This window comes from Bombyx mori, chromosome 15, assembly GCF_030269925.1.
Source record: "Bombyx mori chromosome 15, ASM3026992v2".
Lineage (NCBI taxonomy): Eukaryota > Metazoa > Arthropoda > Insecta > Lepidoptera > Bombycidae > Bombyx > Bombyx mori.
In genome coordinates this window covers 11,076,561-11,102,577 of record NC_085121.1, presented here as the reverse complement: position 1 = coordinate 11,102,577, position 26,017 = coordinate 11,076,561, and the positions used below count along the sequence as shown (strand labels likewise).

The following is a 26,017-nucleotide window of genomic DNA, read 5'->3' as shown; positions in this document are numbered from 1 at the left end:
GCGGTCGCGGCTGCATTCAGGCTGGGATGTCTATAAGCTTCAATAACCCCCAATACCAAGTAGGATGTACGTTTATCCATTCGTGTAGTAAAATTACAAAAAAAAAATGTGTACAAAGAAAAAAGAGCTGCCAGTGTCTATAGCAACTAAGAAAGTACAAAATTTTCAGGAGCAGTCAGACGTCTTCCCAAGCAGGGCAATAAAATCAAATCATTTCAAAATTTATTTGAATATAATTCTTTGTATTTAAACAATATAAAAATATACAGGAATAACAATAAACTGCAAAGCTACAAAAGTTTTATATAGACTTGACAAAGAAAAGTTATATTAACACAGAAATTGAAACTAAGTAACTAACGGTATTATTATCTGAATATGATTTTTAATAAAACATTAGCATAAAAATTTACAATCTGCTAATTTTATTTACATAATCTAAATATTTCACTACATACTGCAGTAAGCTGAATGCGTTACATACATTCGCATTAATTTCAATCAATCAACTGTAACATGTCATGGTATATAAATTATTTTATTAGTGATAATCATAAATTTAAACTAATTTTACGATTTAATCTCGCGTTTAGTTTTTGTGGTCATCGGACAAGTAATCGTCAGACATTAAACCGTAAAGTAGTTTTGAATGAAAATACAATAATAAAGAAATATAATTCGTGTTATAATATTTTTATCATACGTTTGGGTGTATCTTAATTCCATCATAATCTCTATTGAAAATGCAATAAATAAATTTACATTTAGAAAATAATAATAGTACATATCTGACTTCTTTGTTATGTTTCTTTCAAATTCCAACCCGGTGATGGCACAGTTACCCTTGTGATTAGGCGAATAATTGTGGAATGTATGGTAATTGAAAATGAAATTAACATATTTTTTTAAACTTAAAAAAAAGAAAATGTAAGCTTCTATTTAAAACACTTCCCTTATATTCCGAATTGAAGTTTATACAACATAACATATTTTTTCAAAGCAGCCACACTGATTGACCGCTGTTATTTTAAAACTAGAATAATACAAAATTATATTAGTAGATATATTTTATTAAATATTTACTCCTATGTTATTATTAAAACGCTGAATTAAGCCGCTTGACAAGGCGAAACATACGTTTCGATCACAGATGTCACTAGTGCACGAAGTTACCGGTGTATTTACCGATTCATTTCCCTCCAGGCCACGGCAAGTAGCTTCCCCATCCTTTACTCGAGTTTGGATCTAAACCTAGAGAAGAAGATAAACAAAAATATGTATATGTTTACACAATAAAAACCACATTGGCATTTCATTCATTTTTACTATAGATTTTTTTATTGCCTTTGCAGGCAGACTAGCATACTGCCCATCCGATGATGAGTGGTTACCGTCACCCATGGACTCCAGCAATGCCAGGGGCAGAGCCAAGCCGCTGCCTACCATAACTTAACTTCCATAATAACGTGATTTTTTCTATTCTTTTAATTATATATAGTACATTCTCCTCTTCCAGCGTGTTTGCCACCCTCGCCTTTTACACGCGGGAGGAAATGTCCAACTTTTCTCCCTTGGTGCACATACTATTTTTTCTCCTACCAGGCCGAAAGTTCGTGGAGTGCCGATTTTCTTCCCTGTACAGCGGGAACTTTCGGCGTAGGTAGGAAAAAAAATGTAACTTTAGTTTGAACGAAGCATGTTTGATTTGTTACCGTAAATGCATTGTCATTTCCCTAATTTTTATATAGTTTCATTACTGTAATTGGTTACTGAGTATAACCTTGAGACATAAGGTCCTAGTCTAAATTCTATATATTGTGTGTTTTAGGCAGGTGTTTTGCAACAGGGCAATATGGTATCAATCGAGCGATGCGACACTTTTAATTCGCTTTAATACTAATAATAATATTATTACTGATGTAGTGCATAGTCAAATTGAATTGTAAATTACGGTAGAATCAAACAAACGCTCAACACTTTGTTTTCTCAAATATTCACAGTCAATGAATGGCATGCAAAGCAGTCAATGAACATCCACTAATATTTTAATATATACATACCTTTTGCAATCGCTTGAATTTTTTGAGTTTCGTCTGGCGTCAAGGTCAAAATCTTCTGAAGAACTGGGACAAGTCGAATACGCTCGTCACCGGATGGAAGGGTTAGGAACTGAAAGGAAAAATATTATATAATTGACCGCTGCAATGTACTACAGACTTTTTATATTAAAAGATAAGTCATTTTGTACGATTGTATATAATATTTAGTTTGACTTGCAGTAGAAAGGCAAATAACAGAATTTTCTAATGAATAGTGCAGGTGACGTGAAACAAACTGAAAACAAGTCACCAATTTTGCCGAACTCTATTCTGATACACTGTTGTCTTGTCTAAAATATTATTATTTTAATAAAATATACTACAATTTAAACGGATTCTTTACGCGGGCAACAACTGTAATGGATGCGTACTTCCTCCAAGGTAAGTGAAAAACACTAATATTAGAAAGAGACCTACTTAGGAGTAAAATGTACCACAGATGACTGAAAACATCAGCATTGTATTTTTTTATTGGTTACACGAGTGGAGCTCACTGCCCACCTTATTTAAGTGGTTACTGGAGCCCATAGACATGTACAACGTAAATGCGCCACCCACCTTGAGATATAAGTTCTAAGGTCTCAGTATAGTTACAACGGCTGGCCTTTCCTTCAAACCGAAACGCATTACTGCTTCACGACAGAAATAGGCAGGGCGGTGGTACCTAGAACAGGTCCTACCACCAGTTTTATTGTGTTACTTCAAAAGGCCACCATAGCTGCCTTTGCAAATATGCAATCCTCTCACTAGCTGTTGGAGTAACTCTGCGTGACTGCAGACTGATTAAAATACAAAAAATATTCAAGAATCGAATTCACACTGGAGCGATTTGATATTGATACACAGAAATCGACCATTCATTTTACGCTTTATATTAATTCTGCGTAATTTTTCAGGCGTATTTTTTTTTTATATAATCACTGTTATCATTACAATTTAGAAGCATTAATTTGTAAATAGCAATAATATTAACTTACAACGATAACAACAACAATGTTCACAGAGGTGAAAGCCTTGTTTACTGTTGGCGTTTGGTTAGAATTATTTTTAGTTTTCTAACCATATTTGTACTATAGTTAACACAATATTTAAACGACGACGCATAGCACCAAAGTTGTGATCATGTAAAGTGAAAACATCGGAATTATCATAAGAGAAAGAATATGATAAAAGCGAGATTAAGTCGCCGTTTTAATTATGTCAAAGAAATTACTGTATTTTAGATTAGTTAAGTAACCGTTACCTTGAGAGTGACGTTCTTCATGTACTCGGTGTTATGTGCATTTTGCGTGGTCCCTCTCACCCGACGCAACTCTGCCTTAAGGAGTTCGCTGAGCTGAGCCATACGCGCGCATTCTCGCTCAGACTCCGATAGCAGCACCGTGACGTGCTTCACTCTGCACAAAAATAAACCTCGACTATAAAATTCCAATCTTAAGGGATAGCGTAAGCTATCATCGACGCAGACTTATCAAAAACTAGTCAAACTTGATCCTCTATTCTATTGCTTAGATGGGCGGACGATCTCACAGCCCACCTGGTGTTAAGTGGTTACTGGAGCCCATAGACATCTACAACGTTAATGCGCCACCCACCTTGAGATATAAGTTCTAAGGTCTCAGTATAGTTACAACGGCTGCCCCACCCTTCAAACCGAAACGCATTACTGCTTCACGGTAGAAATAGGCGGGGCGGTAGTACCTACCCGCGCGGACTCACAAGAGGTCCTACCACCAGTAAAATCTTAAGGGTAGCGTGATCTATAATCGACGCAAACTTATCAAAAACTAGTCAAGCTTGGCCTTCTATTCTGGCCGATCTTTGATCCGATAGCTACCAAACTCGACAGAAACAGCCGTTGGGCCAAACTGAACATTACATTGAAATCGATCCAGCCGTTTCGGAGTCTATATTATAGGACATACATTACACACGTCGACTTTTATATAAATCGATATAATCTACAATGTAGCTTCTTTGGGCGCGCTCAAACTAAAATTTAAAGGTTTCAGAGAGTTCTGTCATAAAAAAATATTGTTCATCACTATGAATAAAATCTATAACTTTCATCTATATATATAAAAATGAATTGCTGTTCGTTAGTCTCGCTAAAACTCGAGAACGGCTGAACCGATTTGGCTAATTTTGGTATTGAATTATTTGTGGAAGTCCAGAGAAGGTTTAAAAGGTAGATAAATATGAAAATGCTCGGAATTAAATAAAAATAACAATTTTGTTTTTCCTATGATGTGTCCCCCGTCGGACGGATTCCTTTTGTTTGTTTTAAGTTTATTTTATACAAAAGTTTAGGTATTTTATTTATCGATTGAGGCACTACGAAATCTGCCGGGTCAGCTAGTTTAATAATATATTATAACACGCAGAAGACATGCAAGTATTTTTTTAAATTTCGCACTCAAGTTTAGTGCATACTGTGACATAGTTTGGCTGTTACCTTTGTTGTTGAGCTTGTAAACGCCTTTTTAGATCGGCCACCTCCTGTTCTGGGGTGAAGCCTAATGAAGACGTGTCGAGCGCTTCATCATCGGGCACTCCTTCCTCGAGCAGTCGCTCCAGAGGGACCGGGGAGCGACCACTGCCCCCGCCCGTGAACGGTTTAGATGGTGGAGGAGACGGCGCTGACTCTGAACCCTAACATAGGAAATTAAATTAAATTAACAAAAGGAAATTACATATCGACGCTTGAAAGACAAAATTAAATGTGACTAAGCGACAATGCGTGAATATGCTGTGAAGCAATCCTCTTTCTACGAAGCCGAATTAGAAGAAGAAATAGTCTTATCGTATTCCTCAAACAGCAATAATAATTATGGAATACGATAGGAAAATACTAAAGGCAGGTACCGCACTTGCACTAGTCACAATATGCTCTACGACCAATACTCAAGAATAAGAATTAGGAGAAAATTAAAAGATTAGATTGAAGATTGTATAGTTCTAAAAACGTACGAAGTTTTATCCTGCATTAATCGAGCATAATTTAATTTAAAAAAAAGTAATACAGTCCAGCGCTACGCGCTAATATAAACAAATATAATGTACTTATTATTTATTAATATTTTCAATGCTCATAATTATTACGGTTTTCAATCGGAAAATTTTATTGTTCATACACTTCAAACACCACGCTTGAACATTTCGTCGCATTGGGCCTGTATCGGTCCCTAGAATAAATACAACACTGACCATAGCAAAGCATTAATTGCCCTTACCATTATATAAATTAAATCCACAAAGTAATGCATGAATTTAATTTCAACTCTCAATTTCGCTATGTTGACGTTACCTTGTCACAGTTAAAAAATACAACTAGACTTAATGCGTTTTTAAAACAATCGATGTAAATTATCTAATCTAAATCTTTATTACATTTTTCAATTACTCGGACAATGGAGAAAAACTTTGCTTTTAAGACCTTGTTTACGAACATTAAAAGTGTTTTAAATACTTTTGACGCAGACAGACAATTGAGGTACCTGATTATTATACAAGCCGTCGTATCGTAACCGTATCGATGGGACTGGGTCGGTGTTCAAATCTACTAATAAACTACTAGGATTCGTCAATACAATTTCTACTATAATGAATAGTGAGGATAATGTTTTTCGGGCGTATGTTGTAATTCTATGACACGTTCTACAATCTAAAACCTTTGATGGTATTCAACATAAGAGGTGTCATGGAAATGATATAGAGTATTACGTATTTCAATATATGTACGAAAAATAATAGATAATATTTTTGTATTCTATAATTTAGAAGATTGAACTATTTCCTTTTATTTTCAATCAAATTAGTAAATTTTAATCAAATAAAAAATTCGACTGTTTGACTAAGAAACGACTCACAAACTGTCCGTAACAGGTTTTGCAAGCGGTACAAGCAATAAAAGGTTTTTATGTGTAATTGAAACTTTTCTTTTTAAATACCACCTTATCCAGGCCTGCAGTACCCTTACTTTTTAGTTAGTATTTTTAAAGTAGTCACATCTATATAAAAATGAATTGCTGTTAGTTAGTCTCGCTAAAACTCGAGAACGGCTAGACCGATTTGGCTAATTTTGGTCTTGAATTATTTTTCGAAGTCCAGAGAAGGTTTAAAAGGTAGATAAATATGAAAATTCTCGGAATTAAATAAAAATAACAATTTTGTTTTTCCTTTGATGTGTTCCCAGTCGGACGGATTAATTTTGTTTGTTTTCAGTTTATTTTATACAAAAGTTTAGGTCTTTTATTTATCGATTGAGGCACTACGAAGTCTGCCAGGTTAGCTAGTATACATATAAAATAACGACTGGATTATAGGAGTGGGTAATATCGGTTTTGCCGCGTATCGAATCGTATCTATATATCGAGGATCAATATCGGATATTGAATCTATATATTGATGGATGCTAGTAGATTTTCTCGATTCATGATATTTGAGATTTGAAACGATACGCTGATATAATATCGTAGTAGATATAGATTTAAGTCAACGTTATACGGTTGGTTTTCTGATATCAATTTATAATATGATCTTAAAGTAATAAAAAGAACATGAAAATAAAAATATCAAAAAAACTTTCCTTCATGCTTTTACCAGGCTTAGGACTGGCTACATTATTTTCAGTTTTTAGTATTTTGTGTCTTAATTTAAAATTACAAAATATACCAAAAGAGTGTAGATTTCAAAAGTTTAATACAAACACAAGAAATAAACTCAATTATTTGGATTCAACTAAAAATAGAAAAATGTGTACTTTAAAAATCAAACACAAAAAACTTTTAAGTATTAATAAACACTTGTCCAAAAATGGGATGTAATGGGGCAAATTAACACCACACTGTCTCAAATGCCAACCCTACCTGCACGTGGTGCATCCTGCTGATTGACGAACAGGGCTCTGGTGACCGATAGATGGCGGAATAACCATCAACGAAAACCACTCGGTGCGGAAATCTCCTGGCCGGTAACGGGCAGCAGCATTACCGGTGCAAGGCACCGAGCACTGCGATCGCCAACCCGCCTGCCAAGCGTGGCGATTACGGCATAACCCCCCCTTATGGCAGCTACAAATAAAAAACGGCCCCCAGTTCCCGGCAGCTTTACTATCCCTGGCTACGGTAGCAGTCATGGTAACGGTAAGGCAGGGGGTGCGAAGAATCCCCGGGCTACGGACAGCTACCACCAAATGACCCTGGCGACTCTCAATACCCGGACCCTGCGGCTTGACGAACATATTGAGGAACTGGAAGCGGAATTAGGAAGGATACGATGGCACGTACTAGGGTTGTGCGAAGTCCGAAGACAGGGGGAGGACGTCATAACTCTGGACTCAGGCCACCTATTCTACTTCCGGGAAGGAGACCAACCTGGACAAGGTGGAGTTGGCTTTCTCGTCAATAAAATCCTCACGGACAACATTGTAGAGGTATCCAGTGTGTCGACACGGGTAGCGAACCTCATAATTAAGCTCACCGAAAGGTACTCTCTTAAGGTGGTGCAAGTATACGCACCGACTTCGTCATACTCGGATGACGATGTGGAGATTGTGTACGACGATATCACCAGGGCTCTGCACGATACCACAAAAGCCCACTTCAATGTTGTCATGGGAGATTTTAACGCTAAAGTGGGAGTACAGACTTGCGACGAATCGGTGCTAGGATCCTTCGGTTATGGATGTAGGAACCACAGGGGGCAAATGCTAGTCAACTTCCTTCAGCGTGAGAGGCTCTTTCTAATGAACTCGTTCTTTAAAAAGAAGCCACAAAGGAAGTGGACTTGGCTAAGCCCCGACGCTGTGACGAAAAACGAGATAGACTTTATTATGACGGACAAGAAGCATATATTTAGGGATGTCTCTGTGATCAGCAGGTTCAATACCGGTAGTGATCACCGACTTGTCAGAGGCACACTGAATATGGACTTCAAGTTAGAACGCACTCGTCTAATAAAGTCTACGCTTCGACCCAGCCTACATCACATGGCTGTAGATCCGGAGCAATTCCAGCTAGATCTCCATAACCGATTCGCTGCCTTGGAAACCACCACAGACGTAGACGAGGCCTTAGATGGCGTGGTGAGGACACTGAGACAGGAGGGACAGAGACTGTGTCTAAAGGGTCGTACAGGCAGAACATCAAAGTTATCATCCGAGACTCTCCGGCTAATGGAAGAAAGGCGAGAAAACACACAGGCCACACAATCAGAGAAGGTGGCTCTTAATAAGAAAATCAGGACGCTGGTACGACGCGATCTCCGACGGTACAATACTCAGCGGATCAATGACGCAATCGAGCAAAACCGAGGAGCCAAGGTGTTCGTGCAGCCTCTTGGTAAAAGCCACCTTACAAAACTGACCAAAAAGGATGGCCAAATTCTCGCCTCCAAACCGGAGATTCTCAAGGAACTTGAGGACTTCTACGGAGGCCTCTATACTTCCAAAGCAACTAAGCCTGTCTCCGACCCAGCAGATGTCCGAGCCACACTGTCCCGCCACTACACCGACGAGCTGCCACAGATTAGTGTAGACGAGATCGGGATGGCTCTTGAAAATCTTAAAAACGGAAAGGCCCCGGGGGAGGATGGTGTTACTTCTGAGCTCTTGAAAGCAGGAGGTCTTCCTGTTATTAGGGAGCTCCAGAAGCTCTTCAACACTGTCCTCTTTACCGGTAAAACTCCAAGGGCGTGGAGCAGGAGCATAGTTGTCCTTTTCTTTAAGAAAGGAGATAAAACACTTTTAAAGAATTATCGCCCCATCTCGCTCCTGAGCCACGTCTACAAATTGTTTTCAAGAGTCATAACGAATCGTCTCGCTCAGAGACTTGACGACTTCCAGCCTCCGGAACAGGCAGGATTCCGAAGAGGATTTGGTACCGTGGACCACATTCACACAGTTCGGCAGATTATACAGAAGACTGAAGAGTATAATCTGCCACTATGTCTGGCGTTTGTGGACTACGAGAAAGCCTTTGACTCGATCGAGACCTGGGCTGTTCTGGAATCTTTGCAGCGGTGTCAAGCTGACTGGCGATACATCGATGCACTAAGATGCCTGTACGATGCCGCTACAATGACCGTCCAAGTACAGAAAGACCAGACGAGACCAATCCAGTTGCGCAGAGGTGTAAGACAGGGGGATATTATATCCCCGAAACTGTTTACAAACGCACTGGAGGACGTTTTCAAGACTCTGGACTGGAACGGACGCGGCATTAACATAAACGGCGAGTACATCTCACATCTTCGCTTTGCCGATGATATCGTCATCATGGCGGAATCGCTGCAGGACTTACAAGAGATGGTGCACAGCCTTAATGCTGCATCCCAACGGGTTGGCCTCGGAATGAACTTGGATAAAACCAAGGTAATGTTTAACGGAAACGTCATTCCGAGACCAATCGATGTTGGCGGTACACCTCTCGAAGTTGTTCAAGAGTATGTCTACCTGGGACAGACCCTACAACTAGGTAGAAACAACTTTGAGAAGGAAGTGACCAGAAGGATTCAGTTGGGCTGGGCAGCGTTCGGGAAGCTTCGTCAGGTCTTTTCGTCGCCCATACCACAATGTCTGAAGACAAAGGTCTATAATCAGTGCGTCCTACCCGTGCTTACCTACGGAGCCGAAACGTGGACACTGACTGTGCGACTAGTCCACCAATTAAAAGTTACTCAGCGAGCTATGGAGCGAGCTATGCTCGGTTTGTCATTGCGAGACCGAATACGCAATGAGGTCATTCGGGCAAAAACCAAAGTGATCGATATAGCTCGCAGAGTTAGTAAGCTGAAGTGGCAGTGGGCTGGTCACATATGTCGCAGAACCGATAACCGTTGGGGTAGACGTGTTCTGGAGTGGAGACCGCGAACCGGCAAACGTAGTGTGGGACGCCCTCCTGCTAGATGGAGCGACGACCTGCGCAAGGCAGCTGGCAGTAACTGGATGCGTAGAACCGAAGATCGGGTTCAGTGGCGAGCTTTGGGGGAGGCCTATGTCCAGCAGTGGACTGCCGCAGGCTGATGATGATGTCCAAAAATTCTAGTTCAAGGTCAAAGCGCGTGAAATTAAATTCAACGATGCAAATAGGCTATACTGCATTCAAGTTAGGGTCGAAAGTTGAAACTTCTTTCCTTAATTGTATCCTGCTGATACGCTAAGAATAATCTACAGACATATGGACTTAAATATAAGGTTTACAATTGTATGGATAATGCCTGTTTCTCTTTCATTCATCACATGATATCCCTATCGTGCGCTCACTCACTCTGGCCGATTCGATACGAACCAAACGAATATTGCTGATATTAATGAATCGGTACGATATGCCGATGCGCATCACATCGAGCAATATCGTGTATCGGCTGATATCGAAATATAGATTTCGATTCACGAATCGGTACGATATGGCGATGCGCATCACATCGAGCAATATCGTGTATCGGCTGATATCGATATATAGATTTCGTGCGGGGCGATATCGGATTCAACGATATTGCTGTGATATATAGATATTGAATCTATATACGATTTATATCACCCACTCCTACTGGATTATAACATATCAAAACTCAACTCAACCCACTTTGTTGATGAAAAGTCGTATCATAATATCAAATTAAAAGTATTTCCATTTTTGTTTTTCAACTGTATCATACCTCTCCTTCTTCTCTAGGTATCATGGACACATTAATCTCCAGGTCTGTTTCGCTGCCATCATCTTTATGAATAACTGGCAGCATATATTGACTGGATGATTCAATAGGAGCACTGGGCCTGTTAATTTTCGTGTTCTCCTGGGCCAAAGCCAACTGTTTCTTGAGATTTTCCGTCTCGTTTCTAAGCTTTGTCTCCAATTCAATTATTTGTGTCTTATAACATTGGGTTAGAGTTGAAACCTGAAAATGAAATAACAGCAATTTGCAGATTTTGCACTTTTTTAAATGGTGTTTTGACAATTCATGCTTGGAACACCATTGTTTGGTTCAATTATATTATCAAAGTGTTCTATTTATAAATATGTAAAATGAATTTGCTTGATAAAACCGTATGTTTTTTTTAAATATAAAAGTACTCTGTTCTCCGCTGTATCTCGGATGCTTTGGCCACATGATGACCACATATCGGCAAACGTCTTCGGGTTTAATCTATTTGAGATGTCCGATGTGTGTTGAATAATCGGAAATAGCACAAAATTCTATTTCAACATTATTGTTTTTATATAAACCTGTGGGTGTGTGTTAATAATGAAATTATTGGTAAACCTGTTGAACAAGCACATCAAAATAAAAATCATTACTTATATAATACTAGCGGTGGTCCGGTGGCCGAAATTCGACCATAATTAATTTAAATCTATGTTTGATTAATTACGTTTCTATTGTCAAAATCTATGCTTCCATAATCACAGATTTCGCGATGGTTACAATAAATAATTATTAAAGACAAACAATATTAATCTATTCTCAATTAGACCACAGACTTTAACAATAAACAAAAAAGTATAATAATTTAAATAATGTTTGTCAATTATATGGTGGTGCCTTTAATGTTTTTTTTATTGATTTAGTGTGTATTTTTTATTATTTAGTGTATTTTTCATGCGTAATTTAAAAAAATATTAGCATTCTGCTCTCCTTCTTTAGATAAACTGTAAGTGAGTCGTCTATTATCAAAGCCGGCAATCTGACTTTTGGACAATGATTGGTAAATCAGAAAAACTAATTATTGACTTTGTATTCCATTGGCAGTCACAAAACTCTTCGGAACGACATCTTAGATAAATAACACGTTAACTATTAACCTTTATTTAATGCAGGTTTTGAACCGTATTCTTTGAAGGAGACGATTATATTCAAATCAATCTGTATTGACATATCAATAATTTTTTTTTGTCCAAATGCACAGATTGCCACCTTTGATAATAGACGACTCAAGTATGGGCAATTTCATACTCCTCCGTCCGCACGATTTTCGTAAAAAGGGGTACAAAATTTTTGCTTCACTTACTATTAATATATAGATGACAGACTCGATTGCTATCTCCTTCTATTTGATGTACCGACCTGTAGTTTATGTTGCGTTCTTTCAGAATCTAGTTGGTGGCCTAGCCGCGTGAGGTCGCCCTGCAGTCTCGCGGTGCGTTGCTGCGCTCGGCTCGCTTCGTTAGATGCTTCAGCGGCACGTCTCCGCGCGCTCTCCGCCTCGCTTGTTTGTAATTCACACTCCTCCCTGTGTTTTTTTTTATTGCTTAGATGGGTGGACGAGCTCACAGCCCACCTGGTTTTAAGTGGTGACTGGAGCCCCATAGATATCAACAACGTAAATGCCGCCACCCACCTTGAGATATGAGTTCTAAGGTCTCAGTATAGTTACAACGGCTGCCCCACCCTTCAAACCGAAACGCATTACTGCTTCAAGGCAGAAATACGAGGGGTGGTAATACCTACCTATGCGGACTCACAAGAGGTCTTACAACCAGTAATAAAATTTTAAGTATATAAGATTATTCAGGTTTCCTACTGACTCTTGTCAAATTATGTAAATCAGTAATAGACGAAAAACAAAAAGTTGATTGATGACTATAGGTAAATATAATCTATAATTATTATTGTAAGATCCAGTAAAATGAGTACACTCACTGTGCAGTTTTTAGTTTAGCTGTAAGAGTCTCGATCTGCGCTCTTAGCGCTGCTGTTTCTTCCTTCAGTTGTTCTTCTTGACTGTGGTCCACGGTCTGATTCTGTCGTAATACCGCCTGAGCCCGCACCTAGATAAATCAAAGTTTGTTACGCTTTGGTTTCCGATGTTGTTATTGTATAATACAATATATATTTTATTACCTTATAGCTTGTATATTCAGTTTTCAAATCAGCCAATTCAATATTTAAAATTCTTAAATTTTCGTTTAGCTCGGCACATTTGAATTCCAACTTTTTCACCTTATTACTTAGTTCCACTTTTTCATCTCCTAGAGCAATTATAATCTTTTCTTTTTCACTTAGAATTAAAGTCGTTTCAAGATCACATTCTTCATTTTTATGCTTCTCATCTTCAAGATTTTGTTCTAGCTTTATTATGATGTTGTTCTTTATCTGAATCACATCATCTTTCTGTTTGAGACCTTCAATGGCTTGCTGAAGTTCCTCTTTCAGGAGCCTGTTTTGGGTTTCTTCTGTATTTATTTGATCCTCTAGTAGTTTGATTTGTGTTTTCATCGCGGTAATAGTTCCCTCGTGGGTATCTATTGTCGATTCCATCTATATAAATAAATTTGTTAAAATATTTTCGTATTTTCCAGAACTTATCCAAACTATATGTGTTATTAAAAATTACCCAAAATATCTTCTCAATATTTATTAACTAAGCTGGTGAATTATGTGATATGTTATTATGCTGACGTCTTATCGACCGTATTGACATGTACTTACATGGCCAATACAACCATCACAACGATAACTTACCTGAATCATCTTTTTCCTATTTTCCTCCATCTTCGACGTAAGTTCTTTCATTGACCTTTCGTAGTCTTCCATTTCAAGACTTAGGACATTTTTCTTCTTAACATCTCGTTTAGCCTTTTCTAAATTCTCCTTGGTCACCTTATGAGCTTCAATTTCCGAAGCCAACTGTTGACTTATAGCGTGTAGTTCAGCTGTCAATAATTACCATGAAATTGACTTTAAATTAAACATATTTCTATGGTTTTATTTGTTTAGATTGATCCAACTAATATTGTTTGGTGGCAAAATACAAGGAAAAACAAAAAAAAATCAGTATTTATTTTTATATTACTCTTTTATACAACATATAACATTTTACTATCAGATACGCAGTATGCTTGTCTGCCTATAGTGGCAACAAAAAAGCCTAATTAAATTTTAGCCGCACGGGTGAGTATGACCTGCTGCCTATTTCTATCAGATCAGACGTATAAAAATACTATTAAGGCATTCACATAATATTTCAAAATGGGCTTCACCCATTCGGCTGGCGATGTCTATCGATTCTATCCTAAAGCTAGTTTCCCATCTCATACAATAAATAACGAACTTCGGTTGAAAGTTGATATTAAGTTCTTTAGTCTAAATCATTTTCAAATAACTGTTTTTAGGAAGGGAATATGTCACTAGCTATTGATTTAAGTAACAATAATAATAATATTACGAGTATGACATTACCACACTCGTTTTTGAGTTTGCATGTGCCAATCTTAAATATCTTTCGGTTATTTCGATACACAACATCAATTGGATGGCTGTTTGAAGAATACGCCTAAGCTACCTACCATCTATGTTTATTTTATACCTTTTTTTTCTCAAAAGAGAGGCGGACAGACGACGTAACCAAAATTATAAGTGTATTTTTTTGGAATTTCACTAATACGTTTAAATTAATAGCATTGGTACAAAACCTGGCAAAAAATATGAAACTTTCAAGTTATTTCTAATTGTGTATCCAAATTAAATATTAAACTAACAAATTAGTTCCTATGTAATGATTCGCGAAATTTCTTACGATTTTTTACCTTTTATCTTCTCGATTTCAGCATTGTTCTTCTCAGCTACATTAATAGCAGAAGTTAATGACTCTACTTTTTCCTGTAACATAGGTACTTCTAATTTTCCATTTTTATGTACTTCCGCGGAATTTTCGTTTATTAATTTTTCAAGTCTGACTTTATCTTCTTCTGTTTTTTGTAGTTGAGTTACAGTTTCAGTCAGTTTTTTCTTAAGTTTTAATGCAAATAGCCTCAGTTTCGTATACCTGTAAATGACATCAATGTTATAATATTCGTCCTGTACTCACTCGTCACTACATATAAAGTGAATATTAAAATATTCTCACTTTTCCTCAAAAGTTTCATCTAAATCTCTCATTCTCGCAGTTTCATCTGCTTTTGACATGGTAGAAGTGGACATGTTATCTTCGTTTGGAACCTCTGATGAATTTAGTGACTGATGTTTGAGTTTCTCAATTTCATCTTTTAAAGATATTATTATAATATCTTTTTCTTCCAACATTTTAATAGCACTATCTCTTTCAGCAGTTAATGTATCGGTAAATTCATTTGTTTTCGTAGAAGATTTTTCAGCTGTTTTTATTTGGTTTTCTAATTTTTCAATTTTTTTAGTTAGTTCAGTGTTGTTGTTAGTTGAAATTTCTCTTTCTTTTTCCAAACTCTCGATCAACCTTTCCATTTCAATAATGGCTTTTTGCAATTTTGATATAGATTCACCGCGTTCTTTTAAAACTTGATTTATTTCTTTCATTTCATTCAATAATTCAGTATTTTCAGTTTTATAGCTTTGCAACTTTGATTTAGCTTCTTCATATTCAGCAAACAGAGAATCATATTCTTTGATTTTAATTCGAGATTCTTTTAGTTCCACTAAAAGCGCTGAATTCTCTTGTTTATATAAAGACAATTTTGTTTCTAATTTTACAATGTCGGCCTGTAATGATACATTCAAATCAGAAAAATTTTCAGTATCGTCGCTTGGTTGCTCTAATGACAGTTTTAAAGTATCTACTTCTTCTTTCAGTAGGCTGTTTAAATCTTGCAAGTCATCAAACTCTTTTTTCAATCTACTATATTGTTCCTGCACTGTCATCAAATCGCACTTTAATAAATTTACTTGACTTTCTTTTTCAGCTGCAAAGTTTTTCTCGAGTTGCAGTTTTTGCTGTGATAAAGTATCTAACTTCGAATTGATAGTCTTATTTTCAAAAGACATTTTGGTTACTTGGTCACTTAAAACTTTATTTTTGTGTTCCAATTCTATAATACTATCTTTAGCATTTAGTTTTTCTTTAACTAAAATATCCTTTTCGCTTTCTAAAGCCTTGAGTTGGAGTAATAAGTTTTCATGGTCTTGATTGGTTTGCATTGTGCTTTGAATTGACTGAGACAAATCGTATTTTGCATTTTCAAAACTTTCTTCAAGTTCGATATTTCTGCATTTTATTTCACTTAACTGTTGTTTAATTTCGTCTAATTCTTTTGTTAATAATTTTTCGGCATTTATATGTGCCGGAAGTTCCGTATTAATAAGGTGCTCATAATTACCCTGCACTTCTGATAAATCTTTCACTAATTTACGATTTTGATGTGATATTTTCTCAAACTCTTGTTTTAGTGTCATATTTTCAATTTTTAAAGTCTCATTTAGTGAGTTAGTTTTACTCAATTGTGATTCATCAATTTCACCTTTGCTTAATACATCAAGTTGCGACTCCACTTGCTGTAATTTATCTCTTAAAATAGTATTTTCTGACTTAAGGTGATTAATTTGAATGTCCAATTCTTTTGATGCTTTTATTATATCTTCTTGCCACTTAGGGATATTTTCAGAATATTCTTTCACTGTTTTGGCCAAAATAAATCTTGTATTTTTAAGTTGATTTATACAAACTGCACATTTAAGAATCTTTTCTTTGTAACTCTTTAATTTAATATTCAATTTTTCTTTTTTAGCTTTCTCATTTTCATATAGTTCAGTGAATTCTTGTACCTTATTTTCATAATCGACAATCTTTGTTTGTTTTTCTGATTCAAGTTTTTTTTCTAAACTTATAATTTTCAATTGAAGCTCTTCTATTTGTTTGCAATTTTCTGAATCTAAAAGTTATTTTTATCATCACAAAATTATAATACGCCCTGAGTTAATGTTTATTACCCTGAATTACTGTTATTATTGTAAGTGTTAAAATTATAATACCCCTAAAATAGGTAGTGTGCACGTCCGACAGTAACTACTTAACATCAGATGGACCAAAGCAATTGTAATTTTGTTTAACATGTTAACCTCAGTCTTGTATCTTTTTTATTAATGACATTGGGTGCCAAAAAAGCACCTTTGATGGACAGTGATAGTAATCACTAGCCATATACTTTTGCCCTATATACTACTGTCAATATACTTTTATTGCCCTTGTAGGCATACGGCCCACTTGAAGGTGAGATTACAGTCGCCCATGAACGTCAGCAATGCCAGGGGTAGAGCCAAGCCGCAAACATTAGTATGCCCTTTGGATAACTTTTTTTGCCATGATGAACAAAAATTTTCTTTACCTTTCTGTACATTTTCTTCTAAAATCTTTAATTGTTCCTGCTGCTGAAGACCTATATTGTTCACCTCCACAGTTTTAGCTTCAATTTCAGAGAGTTGATTAATCAGCTGTTCATTTTCTTCTAAAAGTCTAGTATTCTGTCTTCGCAATGAAATTATTTCACAATCCAGATCTGATAATTTTTGAGATATCATGCATATTTTATTGTCCTTCACAATCAAATCAGCTTTGTACTGCTTTATTTCTTCATTATATTGATTGACTTTTTTATTTAGTTCTTTTACTTTTGTATGAGCTGAATCCACTTCAGTTATGAAGTTTAGTTTTTGTTCTGTCAAAGAATCAACAAGCTCTTGAAGAGTTTTTAAATTTTCTTTGTTATTTTTTTCACTATTTTCCAATTTCTCAACTTTATTTTTGTTAGTTTCTAATTCAGCTTGTAATTCTATAAAATTTTCAATATTACATTTTAATAATCACAATAATTTATAATACAATAACAATTATGTTGCTGATAAGGAAGTGGCTGATGAATGGACATCACCCAAGGCTTGCTTAAAAAAATATGGTCACCACAACACCACTAGGCCACCAGTGCATTATATTTTTTTAAACATTTATCTATTTTAGAATGCTACCGACAGGTTGTGACTGCCACATTCCACCAACATTCCCTACAGTCTGTAATGTAACTTATGGAGTCATCTTACCTGGTAGACTCTCTTGTAAAAAAACTAAGATGAGATTAGCATCCGATTTAAAAACCTACATTAGCTTCTATGTAGAAACTTAATATTATAGATATTACCCATTAGTTCCCGATATACAAAGTCATTCCAAGGCCAAGCTTAAAACATTACCGAGTAGGCATTGGTTCATCATAAATGATAAAAGATTTTATATAAAATGACAGAACCATCTCAAAGTCAATATCTAAGTAAAGTAATATGTGTAAACGTGTATGGTAAAATTATGTATTTAGTTGTGTATTAGGTATAATTATTAAATTTATATATTTAACATTAATTTCTTACAATTTTCAATGAATTTATTTAAATTTATGTATTTCTGTATTTATAAGTCAGTAGTAGTAGTAGTGTTATTGGTAGAACTCGTAGAAGTAGTAGTGGCAGTAATCATTACTTGTATTTATACATTAGTTAATGTATAATATGTTATATATATGCTTATTTAACCCATTAACACTGTGCGTGTTAGTATGATCACTGTTAAAATATACATATGTTTATTAATGACAAGTAAAAATTAATTTATTCAACATTACTCATTATTTTCATTTTAGTTCACTATCAAAAAGACTTTATGATTTAATGATTTTAGTTCTATTTTATGTAGTTGTTGTTGTGATTTTTATACATACTGTTTGTTCAATGTGTTCATATGAACACCCTAAGCGCTCAGAGTAAATATATACATTTCTCATTGAACAAACATTGAGTTCATTTATTTTTAGGGACAATTAAAAGATGTGATAGACCTCTTGATAATGCCAAAAGAGCTTGCTAAAGCAATTTGTATAGAAGCGCTAGAATGTGCTCAATTTTTAATGAAGATTTCAGAAAAGATCACTGTGATCAGACAACATTAGTGAATGTCAACTTTTATTGGGTTTTAAGATATATCAGGAGAAAAATCTGAATAGCATAATTTTCCAGAAGATTAACAAGAAGCATTAACATACAAACTGTATTTTGATAATCTATTTACTAGTATCTCAATGCTTATTATACATTTATGTGAGCCTGCTTATAATGGCACTGGTATGTTCAGAGAAAGCAGAGTACTATTAAAAGATCACTTGTCTCAGGCAAAAAAAAGAAGAAAGAGGTATTTCAAACAGCAAACTTGTTCAAAGGAAAGTATTGTTATTATAGCATAATGGCTGGATAATGCTATAGTAATGAGAAAGCGCATCTTGCTACAATAGATAACATAAAATTATAAGCATACCTCAACTTTCTCATTTTTACTTTAATTACATTCAGAGGAACATCTATTTCAAAGTTTAATAATTAAAAAAAGCAGCATTAATGGGTTAATAAACATGGTATGTTGTACAAACAAACAAACATGTTGTATAGAATTACAGAGAACAGCTGTCAAGGCTTTAATAAACAAAGATTCCACGTGACCGTGACTACTCTGCCAAGAGTAAGTCTATGACGATGATTGTATAGAATCTAATTTTTCTTTAATTTATCAACTTTAATTAACTGGAGAGAATACCTTAAGTCCACCAATGCACATTAATATATATGAAGTGTAATAAATAAATAATGCACACAAAAAACACCTGAACATCTATATTTGATAGTAGTCGAAGAACACCCTTCTGCATAAAGAAATTGTATCAGTAACCATTTAAACAAACTTAATTCCAATCAGAGCCTCAATGTACACAATTATGGAAAAAACTTTAAAAGTGCATTAATTGGATTTAGTTACTATTGCATTTAACATACTTTTTATTATTTAACATATTTATCTAGCAGTACTCACCTGATTTAGCTTGCTTAGCTTTCTGAGCTATTACAAGTAAACCCTTGCATTTATGGATCAAATCTTCTCTGCTTAATTCATCAAAAGGACTCTTTTTTGGTGGTCCATCTTGACTCTTGAATTAAAATAATAAAGGCTTTTAGGTAAATAGTCTAGGTATTTAACATTCATGTTGATTACAAAATATATTCCTGAAAAGCACTAAGTAAAGGAAATTCACTGCTCTGAAAACACATCTGTCTCAAGGAGGCTAAGAATATTCAATGACAGGTACCCAAAGAAAGTAATCGTTTCTAAAGGATTTGGGTTATAAAGGCCCACCACTCTTTTATTATTAAAAACATATCAACTATAAGGATGTTGTAATGCGATTAAAACATTATACATTTAAATCACATGATTACAATTAAATTATTTAATTGAAACTTATATTACGAAATACAATTAAGGAACAAGGATAACATTTTATTCTGTATCATAAATTAATCAATTGTTACGCTCTTTTTTTCTTCTAAATTGCAAAATTCTGCATTAAGCTGTTTTAAAAATGTTTTTTCTAACCGGATGGTTCTGAATCGCTTCCATCATGAAATTGATTTTCTAGTTAGGAGCAAAACCTATTTGTTCATCTCAATCGGGAGTTTATATTTGAAAATATTAAATAGGTAGGTACTCCATTCAACAATATTATTTGACTACACGTATTATTATTTACTCCATAAGGCCCTCATAAGGGTATAATCTATGTTTACTCCGAAGAATTAATTGACAACCAGCAGTCTTTTAGCATAAGTTATCTATGACATGACCACTAGTGTTGCTTTTAATTCAAGGTATTCTCCGTATAATGAAACAATGTTTTCAAGACATAGCATAAAATATAATAATGATAGATGGTAAAAATGACAATGTGTTCGAAGTATATTTCAAATAATGGAATATGGAAAAGAAGGTTACAACATTCCTCCCCATCTACATCTCGTTGATCAGACGGCGGGGTGCCTGTATACTAGAGGTGGCTAATATAACCATTAACCAATAAATTTACCGGTAAAAAAAATTAACACTTCTATTCGATAAATAAAATTACCCAAAACGGTTAAAAATACCGTTTAACAAACACACTGCGTGTAGTGGCATAGGCAATTATTGGAAATTATATTTATGCAAGTTTCAACTTTATTTCAACACGTAAGATTCATTTTCGCCTTGCAGATGTTTTCAACTTATCATGTAAAAAATATTGAATTTTATGATTTCATTGTATGCTCTATACCCCTCAAAATAAAGCACAATATTTAAGTTGGTGTATTTTACAGTTAATGATAATTTTTTTCGTTAAAAAATTGAAATGAAACGATATTTTTACCGAACGCGAAGATGACGCGATTGGTTGATTTTTTAAACGTAATATTTTGTTTGATACTTGACATTTTGGCGGCTCAGTGCATCTTTTCTATTATTTTGGTAAAGTTGTGTTTTTGTATTTTAAGAGATTTGTACTTTGTGTTTGTGTGTTTTGACTTTGTTTTTGTGTGTTTGAGACTTTGCTTACTTTGTTGTTGTGGATTTTTAAAGTGTATATCTAATTTAAAATGCCGAAACGCAATGCAGAAATATGGGATCATTTCGAAAAGTGCTTGGGAGCGGAAAAAATTGCAATGTGTAATTATTGTAAGAAAAATCAATTCAAAAATATTGAACCAGCGCACCGCCGTGGTGGAAAATTTGTAAAGAGTTTTTCCCACTAATCATTTCGTACTAATTAGTTAAGCTAGTTAGCCCTAAGCCTGTAGCTTCTAAAGTTCACTGAATCGAAAATAAATGTAAGAAACTCTACCATTCAAGTTTAACATTAGCAAAATTAGTATTTCAACGAAAAGATTTACCGGTATTTTCAACCAATAAAAATATCGGTAATTTTTTTTATCAATTACCAGTTAACAGATAAATAAATTCAACCATTAACGCCATCTCTACTGTATACGTCGATTACTTCGACGCGGAGCAAATGGCACAGGAGTGGAGACCGGAGCAGGTGAGGAGTATAACTTCGAATGCTGTGAAGGTGAATTTGGAGAAATTTGTACATTTGTAGGTGACTGCGGTGTAGGTAATGGTACTGCTGCTGAATTCTTGTTTTTAGTTAGCCTTTCGTTAATTGTTGTTTCCATTCCAATGTCTGGAGAAGCAGTCGCCGGCAGCATAGAAGAATGCGCCCTTTCATTCCTCGGGGTTTCTGAGGTGGAGGACTCGCGTGGCCTGATATGATCAGCGTGTCTTCGTTTTTCTAGTCCTCCTGGTGTTGAAACAATATATGAATATTTATGTTTTCGGGATGTAATTACCGCTGGTTCCCATATTTTATCATTGCGTGTTTTTATATATACTTGGTCACTTGGTCGGTAACTCGGTGATGTGGTACGAATGTTTTCTTTTACTTGTAAATACTGCATTAATCTTCTTTTGTCTGGCCGAATGTTGGAAAGTATGCAATTCAATTGTCGTCCAAACATCATCTCAGCTGGAGATTTACCAGTGGACGAGTGCGGAGTGTTTCTGTATGTAAACAAAAATTCTAATAGTCGGCGCTCGAGATTTGTGTTGTCTACCGATGCCATTCTATTTTTGAATGTTCTGACTAAACGTTCTGCCAGTCCATTTGTCCGAGGATGATATGGAGATGATGTGACATGTAAAATAGATTGTTTTGTGCAATATTCTTTAAATTCATAAGATGTAAATTGAGGTCCATTATCGGATATAATCATTTTTGGTAAGCCAAATGTACAAAATATGTTATCTAATGTAAGACAAAGTGATCTGGTGTTGATGTGTTTCATCGGTCGTATTTCCACCCATTTGGAGAGAGCGTCGCACAATACCAACCAATACGATCCTTCGAACGGTCCAGCAAAGTCGATATGGATTCTCTCCCATACTTCTTCTGGTATGGACCAGGAAAATACAGGAAGTTCAGGATTACAAGGGCGGTTCTGTTGGCATCTGGTACATTTCTTGACAAATAATTCTATGTCTTCGTCAAGGTTAGGCCACCAAACATAGTAACGTGAAAGTGCTTTCATAGCAGAAATGCCAGGATGTCCTCGATGAAGGTATGTAAGAATGGCTTTTCGTAGTGCTGTAGGTATAACGATGCGTCCTTGCCTCATGAGTATCTTATTCTCAACAGATAATTCAGTCCGGTTTCTGTAGAATGGTTTCATTTCTGGATTGTATTCTGATTCTCTCCAGCCGGTTTTTAAATTTTGACAAACTTTTGTGAGTATATGATCCTTTGAAGTTGTTTTCATAAGTAACTGTTCTGATAGGTTAAGGTCAGTCATTCGAGTGCTCAAAAGACGTAGATCTATTTTATGTACAAGCCCTTCTGTCTCGGAAGGTTCAGTTTCAGGGTTTGGTAATCTGGAAAGGCAATCAGCTAATGTGTTATTTTCACCTTTCCTGTAGTAAATGTCATATTGATAACTTCCCACTACTAGGGCCCATCTTACCAATCGGTTATTGGCTAGTTTAGGAAGGTTGCGGTGTGCACCCATAATATGTATAAGAGGCTTATGGTCCGTAACTAGATTAAATTTCGTTCCTCTCAAGTACTGATCAAATTTTTTTATACCAAATACTATTGCTAAAGCTTCACGATCAATAACGGAATATTTCATTTCCGCTGGTCGTAATTTCCTTGAAGCAAAAGCAATTGGTTGTTCTATGTTCGAGTCCTTGTGGAATAATACTGCACCCAATCCCTTTTCGGAAGCGTCACATGCTAAATAAAGGGGACGTTTCTCGTCAAATGCAATTAATGGTTGTGAAGAAGCTATGCATTTCTTTGTATCTTCAAATATTCGGTTTTCATGATCAGTCCAACGCCATCTATTTTTTTCACTAGTTAGATCGTGAAGATCCGAACAAATCCCGTGAAGATGTGGTACAAACCGTTCGTAAAAGTTAACTAGTCCTAAAAATGATCGTAGTTCTTTTGCATTACACGGTGCTGGGGCCTTAGTTATGGCATCAATTTTAGATTTGGTTGGGTGGATGCCATGTTTATCTATTATGTGACCTAGGTATTCAATCTGATTCTGTAAGAAATTACATTTCTTTAAGTTAACTTTTAGGCCAGCGTTTTGTAAGCGATCGAATACAATAGATAAAGTTTGTAAATGTTCTGAAAGATCTTTCCCTGCTATAGCTATGTCGTCAAAATATACAGCTACATTGGTGATATCGCCAAGCAATTGATCCAGAAAATGTTGAAAAATTGAAGGAGCAGTCGATATTCCAAAAGGCATTCTATTGTATTGGAAATACCCTTTATGGGTTGACAACGTCAAGTACTTTTTCGAATCTGGTGCTATTTCAAATTGTAAGTATGCGTCTTTAAGGTCTATTTTTGAAAATAATTTACCGTTTGCGAGATTTTGGCGTAGTTGATCGAAAATTGGAACTGGGTGTAGATGTTTAATAAGTACTGGATTAAGTGTAGTTCTGTAGTCTCCACATATCCTAACTTCCCCTGTAGATTTCAAAATGTTAACTGTGGGTGTAGCCCATTCAATAGGTGTAACATTAGGATCTACTTTTTCCACAATCCCTTCTGAGATCAGACGATCTAACTCCCTTTCTATATTCTTTTTCATGCTGAATTTTATAGGCCGTGCAGGAAGGTGGATCGGTTCAGCTTCTGGTTTGACATGTATGTTTACGTAATAATTGTTAACTTTTCCTAGTTTTCCATCAAAGAGTTGTACATGTTTATCCAATATTTGTTTAAGAGTCATAGGTGTTGATGTTTTGATGGAGTATACTGGTTTTGGAAATTCCATTTCAAAAACTTCACTCCAATGTAAACCAAATAACATTGGTTTGGCATTTTTCATTACGACCACAGGTAGAAGTTTTTGCAGTCCGTCGACTTCGACTGTCACTTTCGTAATTCCCTTTGTTTTTAAGTTTGTGTTGCCGTAGGCCTTGAGTTTCGGGGCGGGTTGTAAAGATGGTGATCCTAATTTTTTCCACAATGTCGTGTTTATTATTGAATACGCAGAGCCGGGGTCCCAATCCATAGTGCAAGGTATGTCATTGATCCGTACATCGATTTGTTTGCATTCTCTCTTACGTGTACCCAAGACGCTGCAGATAACTTCATCATCGCTTTCTTCTTTGTTATTACTGATAGATGATGATGATGATGTTGAGGACTTATGAGGTCTTGTTATTTTTTTAATTGATTTTCGGCTCCCTTCTGAATAGCTGATGTATGCCCGTCCAGACTTAATGCAACAACTCTCAAAGTGTGCTTTCGTGTTACATTCTTTACAAATATGGTCCTTGGCTGAACACTGTGTTAGGCTGTGCCGTTCTTTCTTTCCACAGCGTAAACAATGCATTGGATTTAATTTTCGTGTTGTATTTTGATGTAATGGTACGGTTTTGGTTTTGCTCCTATTTATTTTTTTAATACTTGTTCGTGGTGTGTCTTGTTCTGCCTGTTCTCTTGATTGAGAGATTGTAAAAATTTGTTGGAAGGTTACTTCTCGTGGTATTCCGTCTACCGTTTGAACTAAATCAGGCCATTTTTGTTTCAAGTCGGTTTCTAAATCTGGATGATTCAATCCAGTGGCAAAGCGGTCACGTAATTGTCGTTCCAGGAAGTCATTAGTGTAGCCACAATCCCGACTAAGACCTTTTAATCTGTTTGCATAGTGTTCCATCGTTTCATTTTGTTCTCTAGTGCAATTCCAAAATTCTGTTAAGGCTCTATACCTCGTCGTTTTTATGCGATAGAGGTCTAATAATTTGTTACAAATTTCGCTGTATGTAGCTATATCGAAATCAGGCGTTAAAGCTACTTTTAATTCGTGGAATATCTCTGGTGTTAGTAAATTCAGAAGCAAATCTTTCTGTAAGTCGCTGTTATCGATATCAAGAATTTTGCATTTGTTTTCGAAAAAATCAATGTAATCGTCAATTCTGAATGTATCTGGGTTGTATTTATCCATATTGAAATTTTTGATTATACTTATCTTGTTATCCGTATCATGTTTTGTAAAAGAGTCGTTCGTCACGCTCTTGGCTGTTGTATTGCAAGCTGCTGGTACCAACAATTTCAAGATTTGTAAAATCTGCTCTTGCTGATTTTGTTGTGCATGTAAAAATAATGCGAATTGTTCATCGTTCATCTTAATTTCTTTTAACTCGTCGCCAATATAATGAAACAATGTTTTCAAGACATAGCATAAAATATAATAATGATAGATGGTAAAAATGACAATGTGTTCGAAGTATATTTCAAATAATGGAA

General features: G+C 35.6%; 3 protein-coding genes across 3 annotated transcripts in view; all 3 read right to left on the bottom strand.

Moving 5' to 3' along the window:
• LOC101743353 (TAR DNA-binding protein 43) overlaps window positions 1-26,017 on the bottom strand; it is a 490,523-nt gene that overhangs the window by 43,443 nt on the left and 421,063 nt on the right. The window lies entirely within an intron of this gene.
• Window positions 214-20,515, bottom strand: LOC101737809 (GRIP and coiled-coil domain-containing protein 2). The gene is made up of 14 exons (XM_038015976.2): window positions 20,254-20,515; window positions 19,693-19,807; window positions 17,174-17,617; window positions 14,947-16,720; window positions 14,627-14,865; window positions 13,563-13,753; window positions 12,942-13,358; window positions 12,741-12,868; window positions 12,165-12,330; window positions 10,758-10,997; window positions 4,555-4,751; window positions 3,343-3,496; window positions 2,061-2,169; window positions 214-1,251 (listed from the first exon to the last, which is right to left on the bottom strand). Exons 1-14 carry the CDS (start codon window positions 20,278-20,280, stop codon window positions 1,190-1,192), a joined length of 4,263 nt encoding a protein of 1,420 aa, XP_037871904.1. The 5' UTR covers window positions 20,281-20,515; the 3' UTR covers window positions 214-1,189.
• LOC119629553 (uncharacterized protein K02A2.6-like) lies at window positions 21,669-25,715 on the bottom strand. Its single transcript, XM_038015682.1, has one exon. It carries the CDS (start codon window positions 25,713-25,715, stop codon window positions 21,669-21,671), a length of 4,047 nt encoding a protein of 1,348 aa, XP_037871610.1.